This window comes from Notamacropus eugenii, chromosome 5, assembly GCF_028372415.1.
Source record: "Notamacropus eugenii isolate mMacEug1 chromosome 5, mMacEug1.pri_v2, whole genome shotgun sequence".
NCBI lineage: Eukaryota > Metazoa > Chordata > Mammalia > Diprotodontia > Macropodidae > Notamacropus > Notamacropus eugenii.
The window spans coordinates 146,687,814-146,701,106 of NC_092876.1; the positions used below are offsets into that span (position 1 = coordinate 146,687,814).

Below are 13,293 nucleotides of genomic sequence, written 5' to 3' on the forward strand. Positions count from 1 at the left end.
AAGTATTTTTGTCACACAAACAAACAAGCCTCTAATTTAGATTTTAAATATCTACCACATTCAACATGGAAGGTAGATACAAATTCACAGAGACATTTTTACTTCATTCCATCAAAGATGATAATGGACAGAAAGCATTTTCCCTCTCATCCCCTATTCTTTCCTTCCATCTCCTTGTCTCTTCATTGTTTTTCTTAACAACTTTATCAATTTTCTTAGGTTAGGATATTCCTTATTATAAGGATAAATCTCTAAACCTCTGAGAAAGAGAACTTTGAAAGATCTTTGTATTTCCACCCCACCCCATTTTCTCCAGGTGAGAGAACCAGAGGCTCCACCTACTGTAAGCATTTTTTTTAAAAATTTGCTAGCCTCAAGACAATTTTGCACAATTGTACACTTTTCAACTTCAACTTTAATATTTTATTTTTGCAAGAAGGTACTACATTGAACAACTTTAACCCTTCACATATCTTCCTTCTCTTCCACCAAACCATTACATGAAACTATGTCTGTCCCAGGTCTGATACTCATGCCAGCTCTTACTCTGCAATCCCCAAAGATTCCTAGCAGTCTATTTTACCAACCCTATCTACAAGTTAATATAAAAGAAATACCCAAATTATTCACTGGAGAAACAGAACAATATGGTTCGAAGAACACTGTATTTGGTTTCTAGTCCTAATATCATCATTCATCAGCAATGTGGTTTCATGGAAGTCCTTTAAACACTCTCTCAGCTGTCATCTGTAATAAGTGCTCACATTTATAGAATATTTTAAGTTTTGCAGAGTACTTTATTAAATATTTCGTAACTGGAATCTAGTCTAATCTCCTCATTTTATAGGTTAATACAGAGATTAAGTTACTTAAGGCTAAACAGTTAGTAAGAAGCAGAGGTAGAACTATTATTAACTAACTAAGAATGAATATAGTACTTTTCCCATTAAACCATGTAATACACTCCTTGCGTTTCTCATAGGGCTGTTATAGAGATTAACTAACATAACAGATACAAAAGTATACTATAAACTAAAATGCCTTATAAATTTAAAATATTATTTTCAAAGAATGCTGAATAGAAAAGGTGTTGGGGTAGGAGGGGGTCAAAGGAAATTTGCTTCTCAATTAGAGCTGTTTTGAAAAAAAAGCAAATAGGATTATAGTTCTAGAAGCTAAAAATCATCTCAGGTATGACCTATTCCAATCCCTTCATTTTATAGTGGAAGGAACTGAGGCACAGTGAGGCTATATGAATTACCCAAGGTCACACTGGTAGTAAGTAAATGCATCATTAATGGACCTTAAAACATGAATTTTACCTGGAAAAATTTAATCAAACAATATGCAAGATCAATTTGTAAACTATCCTGGGGTGTCGGGTTATTTGGCTAAAGATATGATATAAACTTGAGTAAACTGGTCTAAAAGCAGTTTATATTTGTTCAAAATCTCTGACAAAAGTAGAATGTTATGAAGTTTATTATATTTGAGAGTTTAAAAACACATAAATTAATTACAGACATACCTGGAGAAAAGTTGTCCTATATTTTCCAACTCTCCAATAGCCTGTAATCTGCTAAGAGTAGGGTACAGTGAATATACAGATTCAAGGCTGCCTTTACACAATTCTTCCACTTCTTTCACTCTAGTGACAGGAGAAAGAGAAATTTAAAGATGAAGTGGCTCAGGTAACCAAAATTTCAAACTGTTCTTAAAAATCTGCTATAATAGCCTTTGAGCATGTCTAGATGAACTATCATTGTAATAAAACCACAATATCCTGTCTGCTAAGATAATTAATTAGTATTGGGAATAAAGAAAAATTATACACAATGAAGGCATACAAATATATTTATGATAGAGTATATGCAGTGGAATGGTGGCTTTCTACTCTTTGCTTAATTTTTGTCATCTCAACCCACTATTTTTACAGGCTGCAGTTCATCAACTCTTTTCAGTCATTCAGTTGTGTTCAATTCTATGTGACACAGACAAAGCAATCTGTCCATGGGGTTTTCTTGGCAAAGATAATGGAATGGTTTGCCATTTCCTTCTGCATTTTTTTTTATAACAGATGAGCAACTGAGGCAAATAGGGTTCAAGTGACTTGCGCAGGGTCGCACAGTTAGTAAGTATCTGAGGCTGAATTTGAATTCAGATCCTGATGACTCTAGGCCAGAAGCTCCATATTGCACCACCTAGCATTAACTTTATTAACTCAACAATTCCAACAACTGTCTCCATGGCTTTGCATTGGCCAATCTGCCAGTCCTGAAATTTATTCCCTTCACAAAATTTTCATAGAATCCCTTAAAACCAAATCTCAAGCACCATTTTTCTATGGGACTACTTCCCTGAATCAAGCAAATGCTAGTTCTCTCCCTTCCCAACTGGCATTTAAATACCTTGTGATTATTTGTATTTATACACACACAGCCTCCTCTGATATAAAATACAGTCCTTATGATAAGGGACTGTTCCATAGTTCATATTTGTATTCCCAGTGCCTGGGAGAATATCTGGAACATAGTAGATGCTTAGTAAATTGTTGTTGATTGACTGAGTAGAGTATCATATGCAGACACACATAGACACACAGAGACACACACACATTTTTTAAAAAGCATTTTCTTTCTTCCATACCTGGCATATTTGAGGGTTTCATAGAACGTAGAGAATTCTTTGTCTCTTAAAGATTGCAGGGCATTGTACAATGATTCATGGTAGCCAGGTCCTTCTTTTCCTTTTCTTTGAGATCATTGAAAGATAAAACCACAAATTTAATTTTAAAACCGGCATTCCTGCCATCTTTATCGGTAACTTAAAGACAAAATACTGTTTTTTAAATATCTTATGAGAGGAGCTGAGATCTCATCTGTTTTACATTTTTTATCTAATTCCTAGAAATTTTGGTACCAGGATAAATTCTGTTGGATTATTTAAGCAGAAAAAGGTCATATTAATATTGAGAAAAGTCATAACCTCAGCACTTTGGACATTATGACTTTCTCATGGAATAGTTTGAAAATTAAATATTTGTTTCTATCTTTGTCTGATAGATCTAGGTCTGGAGGAGATGTCAGAAGTCATCTAATTCAATACTAATTATACAGATGAGAAAAGTGAGGATCACAGAAATTAAGCAACTTGCCCAAGGTGACACAAATATTAATGTCAGAACAAAGACTCAAATTCAGGTCCTGTGACTCCAAGTTCAGCACTCTTTCCATTGTACCATGATTTAAAATTAGGAACTATGCCTTTTACAAGCTATGAATACATCAAGATGATGATATGATTTGCAGCTGACTTTGACTTGAGTGAGTAAGGGCTGTATAAGGAGGAAGATAAAGATAAGATTGATAGAGACAAATAGGAGATTTTCTTTTTTAATCTGCCCTGAGGCCCTCCCAATCTATACCATATTTGCTAAAATTCACAAGTCAGTTTCTAAGGGAAATAGTAGGTACTTAACAGGGTAAATCTTTTTTGGGGGGCGGGGGGAAGGATTGAATTTAATTTTTCTTTATTCAAAAACTCATTGGATTTTTACATAAGAACACAGGATGACAGATTTCAAACGAATGAAGGGACATTAAAGGTCAACTACTGCAAAACCTTTTAAACTTTGCAATCATGATCCTGTGAGTTTTCATTTGGGGATATCTTTCAGGCAGTGATCAATGGATTTTTTTCAGTTTCTATGTTATGAAAGTTCTAGATCAGGGCAATTTTCCTTAATAACATCTTCAAGTACAGTACCTAGACTTTTTTTTTTGATAACTTCCAGATAAATCCGACAATTCTTATATTATCTCTCCAAGGAGTTATTTTCTTCAGTAAATTTCTAGATATTTTTTTCAACTGCTTGACATTCTTTTCATAATTCTCTTGCATTATTCTGATTTCTCTTCCAAATTTTTCCTCAACCTCTTTTATTTGATTTTAAAGTCCTTTTTAATATCAGATTGCATGCCATCTTGGAGAGGGGGAAGGGGAGGGAGGCAGAGAAAATTAAAACTTATAGAAATCAATGTTGAAAACTAAAAATTAATTAAAAATAATAATGAAATCCTTTTTTAAGCTTTTCCAAGAACTCTTTTTTTGGGGTTTGTGATCATTTTACATTTTTGTTTGAAGCTTTACAAGAAGATGCTTTGTAGTCTTCTGATTCGGAACCCTGATCTTCTCTATTACCGCAGTAGTGATCTATGGCTGAGCTCTTTCTCTGTTTTTCACTCTTTTTCATAGCCTTTTTCTTGGCTCCTAACTTTATACTGGAGTTGGGACTCTGTTCCCAGGGTGTGGAGGACATCTCAGTTTTTTCTTGCTGTTGTTTTCTGAACTCTACCAGGGGACAACAACCCCTTTGGCCTCTTGATCTTCCAAAGTTCTGTAATCCAAAGTCAGATGGGATCTCCGGTTCTTCAGGTTCATGCCTTAAACACTCCTCTCTGCCCCTGAGCCATGAACTGCTTCCACCACAAACAATCTTGCTCCCAGCTGTTCCTCAGGTGGCTGAAAAGATCAGCTCACCCCTCTGCCCCAGAGCTGAAACCAAGGAGTCATTCTCTTGAGAGTGACCACAACCAGCACGGCCTCCACCCCTCTGCAACTGCAATCACTGGCATGTGTTCACTCCTTGCCAGCAGCCATAGCCCAAAAACCTGTTTGGTCAGTGTGCATGGACCCTATTTCCAGCACCAGGGAAGGCCTCCCTCCCACCACCTACCCCCATTAGTTACCCAACCCCCACATTGTCTGCGGGGTGAAAGCTCTAGAAGCTAAGGCTGCCTCCTACACAGCTGCGCCCAGGGATTGCTATTTGTTGGCTCAGTGGTATTTACTCTGAGGTGCCTACACTTTAATCAAGCCAGACCACTATACAAGGAGGTCAGATTTTTCTAATATCCTCCCAAGTTGTCTTAGGCTGGACAACTACTTCACCCAACTTTTGATTATTTCTGCCACTAAATCTATTTTGAGGAAATATTTTAAGTTATTTGTGGCAAAATGTGGGAGAGTTAGGTAATTTCCTGTTTTATGCCACCATCTTCCCACAGTTCCTTAAGTTTGTTAGAGTCTTAACATAATTTTGTGTACATCCAGGTATTCCAGCAACCTACAGCTTTTGAGAAATAGAAATTACTTGCTATACCTTTAAGTGAGTGACATTAATCTCTCAAATATATTTGGGGATGGAAAGGAAGAAAAGAATACCTTTTTTTTTTTCTTACCTGTAAGAAGGGAAATACTCCCACTGCATGTTCCTCCATGCTGCCTGGTAACAAAGTTCCTGCTGCTCAGCATACCACTCTGAGTGTTCATGATCCAACCCTTTTAAGTAAGTGGAAAGAGTGTGGCAGAGACCAAAATTCTGCAAGGCCTGATCAAGAATGAAAATTAACATAAACGTATAAGCAAAGATCTTAAATAAGACTTCTTCATTAAGTCCAATGCTTCAACATGAAGTGGAGCTGACACTTAGTTTTCTGAAGATATGCTAGTAAAGGATAAGCTCTGGGCAGGTAGGTCCTACACTAAGCCAGAGAAGCTTTGATTTCAGCCCTAAACATAAATGAGGTATTTTTCACCTGTGGACAAGGTAGCCAAATCTGGGAAAAGCTTATTACCAAACGGTTGGCCACCACTATAGTCAACTCATTAATACTTTGCAAAGGTATGAAGTGATTGAGATCTGTTTCAGTGGAGAGAGTGCCCACACTGATGAAACCAAGGATCTTTTAGAGTACTAAAGAATGGGTTTTAAAAATTTTATGGGTACTAAAAATATTGACTGATTTCACTATTTTTATATAATGCATATTAATATTCCCAAATTAAATATCTTTTGGTATGTTTTACAATGAAAACATATGTTGAAAGTCCCCAACTTATGAAAAGGACATGACCCAAAAGTTTGTATGTAAGTTAAAGGTTTGTCCCTCAAAATGTATTCTCTCATAAAAATGATATGATAAGTGGTACACAGACAGGGTTAGATCAAACTCTTTAAACCCCTTGTAGTTTTTTCTATTTCTGAACATGTAAGATCTCAAAAAGCTTCAATTATTTTTTTTATATGAGAGATTTCTGAAGCAAAATGGTGGGCAAAATGCTCTTTCAAACTGTAGTTTTTAATCTGTTACATCAGTTACTAAAATTAGTAGTGAAAACAGGATTTCAGAAGTGTCATTCAGCAAGGATGCAGGATAGAAGTTGTGATTCAAAGTCATGGACTACTTATATTGTACTCTATTGTATTCTAACTCAAAGGCTCAAATACTGCTCAAAGTTTAGATTTGCTTTGGCATAATATCCAGCGATAGAAATGTTGGAGAAAACCACTCTAGGATATCACTTATTGTAACAATAATAAATAACTGCAATTCTCACCATCAATCACAATACAGAATACCTCCTTATTTTAAGTTTATGCCCATAAACATTCTACTTAAACATTAAAGTAAGAGTAGGATAGTGTATAGTGAACACTTTGTGAAAGAAGAAGAAATATACCTCTATTATTCCTGCCTGGCGTGTAGCTGGGGAAAGAGTTGTCTCAAGGTCATAGGTCACAAGTGCTTTCCCCCACATTGCTTCATGTTCATATGTTCTTATCCTGTGACAGAAAAAGAAACTTTTGGGTTTTCAACTGCTATTGGCTCTTTAAAGTTTCACAAAAAAAGAAATGAAATATGATCATTTACCAAAGAAATGAGGAATGAGGAGTTATGCCATTAGACAGAAATGAATTAATTAGCATTTGAAATAACTTGCCTAACAAGGGGTTGTAACATTTTCCCTCCACCACAGCCATAAAGACTATCAGGCTCTCCAATACTTCTATAGATTTCCATAAGAAGATCCTATAATATTAGAATACCAAAAGAGAATGAGAAAAGAAATGCAATTTTATGAATTTTAGTGTTGTCTTAAGAAACTGTAAAATAATGATCAAGGTACAAACTCCTCTCCTTCCCAAATTTGTAGCTTTATATTTTACAATTAAATACAATAAAATTATATTTAAGTATGTATTCCATGAAACATTTACGTCGTCATCAGTAGTAGAAATGTGGTATATTTTTGTTCAATCTTGGGAGACAAAAAACTACTCCCTACCTGAGGCCCTGCCCAGATAAATATGGATGTGCTTGACCAGAAAGCTGGCCCCAGCGATTTAGAAAGACTCTCTACTAAAGTGAAGTATCTGAGAGGCAATGGGGTAGTTAGAGAGTTGCCCTAGGAGTCAAGAAGACATAAACTCCAGTCTTACTTCTAATACCTACTGGCTATGCGACATTGAGCATATCATTGAAACCTCTAGAGCACCCAAGGCAACTCTCTAAGATTGAAAGTTACAGAGCAGATGCAGGTCTGCATTGGTAGAGAGTTTCCTTATCAGGTATTCTCTAAGCTATTAAATCAAATGTCTACTCTCTCCCTCCCCTTGCCCCCTAAATCCATTAAGCTGATGAGTGAGGGCTTTTGTTCTGTACCTAGTGGAGAAAGTATGCACCCTTATGAAATCATAGATGCTAGAAGTACTGAAGCATGTTATATTAATTTCAAAGACATTATTTTTAGAATGATAACAAAATTGCTTGAAATGGCTTAAAAACAGTTCGAACTTTAAGTTCAAAGGATCACTTTAAATCCTATTTCCATTATTAAGCCTTAATTCATTTGGCAAATGTATGACTGAAAAACAAAACAAGCCATGGGATGATTTCAAAATGATTTTGAGGGATACTGAAAGGACACCATACTCCACTGGCATCCATTCAATGTCAAGAAATCTCTAAGAAAGCTTCCAGAACATCAGGGGATATTTATAAGAAGACAGGCATGTAAAGTTGTAAATTGCAGCACTGATGGCAACACTCATATTGATCAGATCACAGGTCCATTAAAATAATATAGATATCACCAACTTAAAAAAAAAAAAATCAAAGTCAGATTTCTTCCCAGACACTAATGTTTTAAAAGTCCCCATTAGGAGAATCTGAATTAATGAATATGTACTGTATCTGTTTAGTATGCCAATGTAAAAAACTCCCTCTTGCTTTATTTTTAATTTGCAAAGTCTGATATAGTTAAAGCCTGTTCCTCAGGTAAAACACAGTAACAATTCTGATTTTAAAATAATGTTACATATACACAAACAGATGCATATATTTATTTACATGCCCCTGACCTCAATAATATTAAACAATAGCTATTAATATTCAAAAGGAGGCAGTCTATTTTACCTGTAAACTTATTCCAGTTTCTTCTTTACTTTTCTCACTCAAACTAGAAATAGTTGTACACTGACTTCCATCTTCAAATGTTAGATTTCTGCTTGCTGAGAAAGTAGTTCTGTAAAAGAAATGACCCAATCTGAATTGTTGGACATAGTGGTTAGTGGAAAATTAACACAAACCCCTTATTGTCCTCAAAATTACATTACTAAAGCAGGTACTAATTGTCCTAATTTACCACGCAACTTTGCTAGTTAAATAAAATTTAACTCAAACACATCAAATGTAAGCATGTCTATAGCCCTTTACATTTATAACAGAACTCAACTCTTCCCTATTTTAAAGAAAAACAGTTCAATACTTTGGGTTTACATATGTTTGTATTACATGTAGATTAATACTAATAGAACTAAATATGTACTTAGAAAGGAATGACAAACTTTTAAGGAACCAAAGTAAAAAGCAGTGGATTTGGAGTCAGACTGAGTGTCTCTGAGTAAGTAACAACCTCCCTGGAGCTCAGATGCCTCAGGTCTAACAGGAGGGAATTGGATTAGATAACCTCCAAGATCATTTCCATCTTTAAATCTATCTTCTTTATTGCTGTTCAGTTGTTTTTCAGTCATGTCCAATAATTTCATGACCCCAATGAGGATTTTCTTGGCAAATATTGAAGTGGTTTGTCATTTCCTTCTTTTGCTCTTTTTACGTATGAGGAAACCGAGGCAAACAGGATTAAGTGATTTGCCATGAGTCACATAGCTAGTATGGTCTAGGTCCAAATTTGAACTTAGGTCTTCTTGACTCCAGGTCCAGCGATCTATTCACTGAACCACTTGGATGCCTTAAAAAGATATAGCTTCTTTTGACCTTCAAACTGGAAAAGAACCACTTTTATTTACTATATATTACAAGAGCAACATAATTGCTCTAAGGATGCTTACATACTAAAAATGACTATATCAACTCTAAATCTGGTCCATCATACACCATATTTATATAAATGACAGTTTTAGTCATATCCTATCCAAGGATACATCTAAGACATGAAAGCTAAATTATTTGTAAAAGGACATAAAATAATTATTGTTAGGTATCAGAATCCAGGCACCTGATTGAGTATAAAAGTCATACTATGTTTATATATTAGTGGTTGTCTTAAGCAAAAATAATTTGTAGCCAATAATGTGAAGAAGACTACTAAACTTTACCATTTTATCTTCTCTTTCAATAGGAATTGTTTTGTGGCAAGGAACCAAGAATCAAGCCCACAGAAGCCACAGAAAATGCATTCCCTCAAATTAAAGTTGATTAAGGAAATCAAACTAAGATGGCACAAAGATCAACAGAGACAGTGAAAATGAGAGTAGTATACTTTTTCTAGTAATCTCAATCATTACATTCTTAGCTCTATTTTAAAAAATTTATTCATCATCAAACTCAACTTAATAAATATTTATTAAACGAATTCTATGTGCAAGGCACAGGCTAGGTGCTAGAGATACAGTAATGGTCCTGCCTTTGAATTTCAAGATTACTCACTAGAAACAATATATACACATATATAAATTTAAGGTAATTTAGGGAAAAAATTAACACTAACAACTGAAAGTATCACAAAAAGTTTTTCTGAGGAAGTGGCTCCTTGTTAAACCTTAGGAAGAAGAGGTATTGAGAGAGTACATTCCAGGTCTAAGGGATAGACAGTGCAACTGCACAGATATGAGACAGAATACTAAGTTAAAGTAATGGGCTAATATGGCCTGAACAGAATAGTAACCTATTATTAATAAGTGACATTAAAATTGCATTTTAAGATTTGGTAGGTACTATTATCTGATCTTGACAATAAACCTGGGAGGTAAGTACCAAAGATATTAATATCCCAATTTTACAGATGAGGAAAATGAGAAATTAATGTTAAATGACTTGCCCAAAATCACATCATTAGTAAGTACCTGAGGCAAGCTTCAACTCAGGTCTTTTAACTCCAAAGTTGGGCATTCTGTTCACTATGCCATGCTGCTTTCATGAAATAAGTAATATAGGTTGGAGTCTGATTGCAGAAAGCTTGAAAGATCAAGATGAGGAGCTTCAGAAATATATTTCAGCAGATATGTGGAAAAGGGAAATACTGGAAGCAAGGAAACTAATTAGAAGGATGCTGCAATAATTTAAACGAGGTAATGAGGGACCAATGGTGATCACAATCAAAATCCATAAAGTAATGAGAGTAATTCCACAAGTTACACAAAGTAATCTCTTTCATTATTTAACCATTACATCTCACAATGATATATGGCAGAAAGTAAGTAACCATGTATTTGTCTCTCCAATTTGCTTAAGTTACTTGAAGATAAACTGAGATAATTAACTGTAACAATAACCTTCATAATTTCTTATTCATCGAGAAAAACTTACCATCTAACCATCTGTGTGTGTGTGTGTGTGCATGCGTGTATGTTATGAACTTAACTGAAAAGAAAGATCTGAGCATTCATTCATCCAAAAAATATTTACTGAGCACACACTGAGACTTCTCATTGGACTAGGCACATTAAAGGATACAAAGAGCTTCCCCACCCTCCTCAAACAGTTTATAATCAAATAGGTTTCTTAGTATTCTTAAGTAGTAAAGGAAGTGTTTATTACCAAGTACACATAGATCTTTTAACTAGAGCAGAACTCTTCTATACTTTGAATAGCAACATGCCCTCCTTTGCTTTGTATAGGGTCTATGTCTAAACTCTCTTTTTTAAAGCCCCCCCTTTAACTCCAGCAAATTTATCTTATCACAAATATGAAGAATTTTAAGTCTTTCAAGATATTACCTTTTCTGTTGATCATCCAATGTTTTCCTGTCTGCATAAATTTCCGCATACAGTAATGCTGTGAAATGAGCTGCACAAGACTGAGCTACCATGGCAACCTCCAAATAATTCAACTCCAGCCAGAAAGTGTCATCAAAAACTGTTCCTGAGGAAGGTCTGATAAAAAATTAAAAGTCAGAATTCATTTCTTAAAATTTAATTTGAAAGTTTCTGCAAAATACTATAATGATAGATATACATCAAATAGTGAGCTAGCTAGAAAGTCAAGCTACATTGCTGTTTTGTTAGTGGCCTAAAGACATAAATAATTTTACAAAAATAAATTCATATAACAAACCATATTTAATATCTAACTTCTCATCCAGCTTTAACATTCTTTGCTTTCAAAACCTTGCATAGGCAGAGCCAAGATGGCGGAGTAGAAACACACAAATACGCTAGCTCCGAACCCACCGCCCATGAAATATCCGTAGTAAAGAGCCGCCAATAAATTCGGGAGCAGGAGAAGCCACATAATAGTGGAGCGGATAAGATTTCTGTTCCAGAGGGACCTGCAAACCTCTTGTAAAAGGTCCGTCGCGCTGTGGACGCGGAGCCCAGCCCAGCCCTGCACCAGCCCGGGCAATGAGAGGAAAAGATCCGAGCGGACTTCAGGGACGGGATCTCCAGTGGCCGCGCGGGTCCCTCCACCCACAGGTGATGGGGGTCGGGGAGAAGGTCTCTTTGGTGGGTCGAGAGGGGAGTGGGGTGCCCCCATACTCAGGCCCCCTCAGAAGGCAACAGCGGAGGCGGGAGCAGACCAGGGCTCCCCAAGCAGGCAGGAGCCTGGATCCATTGTTGAAGGTCTCCACATAAACCCCCTGAGGGAACTGAGCCTGTGAGGCGGCCCTGCCCCCACCTGAGCACCTAAACTTCATCTCACACTGAATAGCAGCCCTGCCCCCGCCCAAAGCACTGAGGCTGGGAAGCAGCATTTGATTCTCAGACCCCAAGCCCTGGCTGGGAGGATCCGGAGGCGAGGTGGGTGTGAGGAGAATATTCAGAGCTCAAGTCACTGGCTGGGAAAATGCCCAGAAAAGGGAAAAAAACCAAGACTATTGAGGGTTACTTTCTTGGTGAGCAGGTTTCTCCTCCCCTCCCTTCTGATGAGGAAGAGCAGAGCTCACCATCAGGGGAAGACACGGAAGTCAGTGCTTCTACATCCCAGCCCACTCAATGGGATCAGTTCTGGGAAAAGGTCTTAAAGAGCCCAAACAATTTTCAAAATCATTATAGAGAGGTGGATGAAAAACTGGGAAGAGTAATAAAAGACTTACAAGCAAAGTATGAACAATAAATCAGCACCCTGCTAAAGGAGACCCAAAAAAATGCTGAAGAAAATAACACCTTGAAAAATAGGCTAACTCAATTGGCAAAAGAGGGTCAAAAAGCCAATGAGGAGAAGAATGCTTTCAAAAGCAGAATTAGCCAAATGGAAAAGGAGATTCAAAAGCTCACTGAAGAAAATAGTTCTTTCAAAATTAGAATGGAACAGATGGAGGCTAATGATTTTATGAGAAACCAAGAAATCACAAAACAAAACCAAAAGAATGAAAAAATGGAAGATAATGTGAAATATCTCATTGGAAAAACAACTGACCTGGAAAATAGATCCAGGAGAGACAATTTAAAAATTATGGGACTATCTGTAAGCCATGATCAAAAAAAGAGCCTAGACATCATCTTTCATGAAATTATCAAGGAAAACTGCCCTGATATTCTAGAAACAGAAGGTAAAATAAATATTGAAAGAATCCACCGATCACCACCTGAAAAAGATCCAAAAAGAGAAACTCCTAGGAATATTGTGGCCAAATTCCAGAATTCCCAGGTCAAGGAGAAAATATTGCAAGCAGCTAGAAAGAAACAATTCAAGTACTGTGGAAATACAATCAGTATAACACAAGATCTAGCAGCTTCTACATTAAGGGATCAAAGGGCATGGAATAGGATATTCCAGAAGTCAAAGGAATTAGGACTAAAACCAAGAATCACCTACCCAGCAAAACTGAGTATAATACTTCAGGGGAAAATATGGTCTTTCAATGAAATTGGGGACTTTCAAGCATTCTTGATGAAAGACCAGAGCTGAAAAGAAAATTTGACTTTCAAACACAAGAATGAAGAGAAGCAAGAAAAGGTAAACAGCAAAGAGAAGTCATAAGGGACTTATA

General features: G+C 36.3%; 1 protein-coding gene across 4 annotated transcripts in view; it reads right to left on the bottom strand.

Annotated features, from left to right (window-relative positions):
- The window catches only part of ATM (ATM serine/threonine kinase), a 118,407-nt gene that overhangs the window by 28,287 nt on the left and 76,827 nt on the right, over window positions 1–13,293 (bottom strand). For 3 of the 4 annotated variants that reach the window (XM_072611179.1, XM_072611178.1, XM_072611180.1), the window contains exons 39-45: window positions 11,081–11,236; window positions 8,259–8,367; window positions 6,784–6,872; window positions 6,523–6,625; window positions 5,241–5,389; window positions 2,647–2,751; window positions 1,529–1,648 (exon numbers count right to left, since the gene is read on the bottom strand). In XM_072611179.1, the coding sequence (XP_072467280.1) occupies window positions 1,529–1,648; window positions 2,647–2,751; window positions 5,241–5,389; window positions 6,523–6,625; window positions 6,784–6,872; window positions 8,259–8,367; window positions 11,081–11,236 (831 nt within the window). Of the gene's footprint in view, window positions 1–1,528; window positions 1,649–2,646; window positions 2,752–5,240; window positions 5,390–6,522; window positions 6,626–6,783; window positions 6,873–8,258; window positions 8,368–11,080; window positions 11,237–13,293 lie in introns of those variants that run through there. The other variant, XM_072611181.1, reaches the window with a different exon arrangement.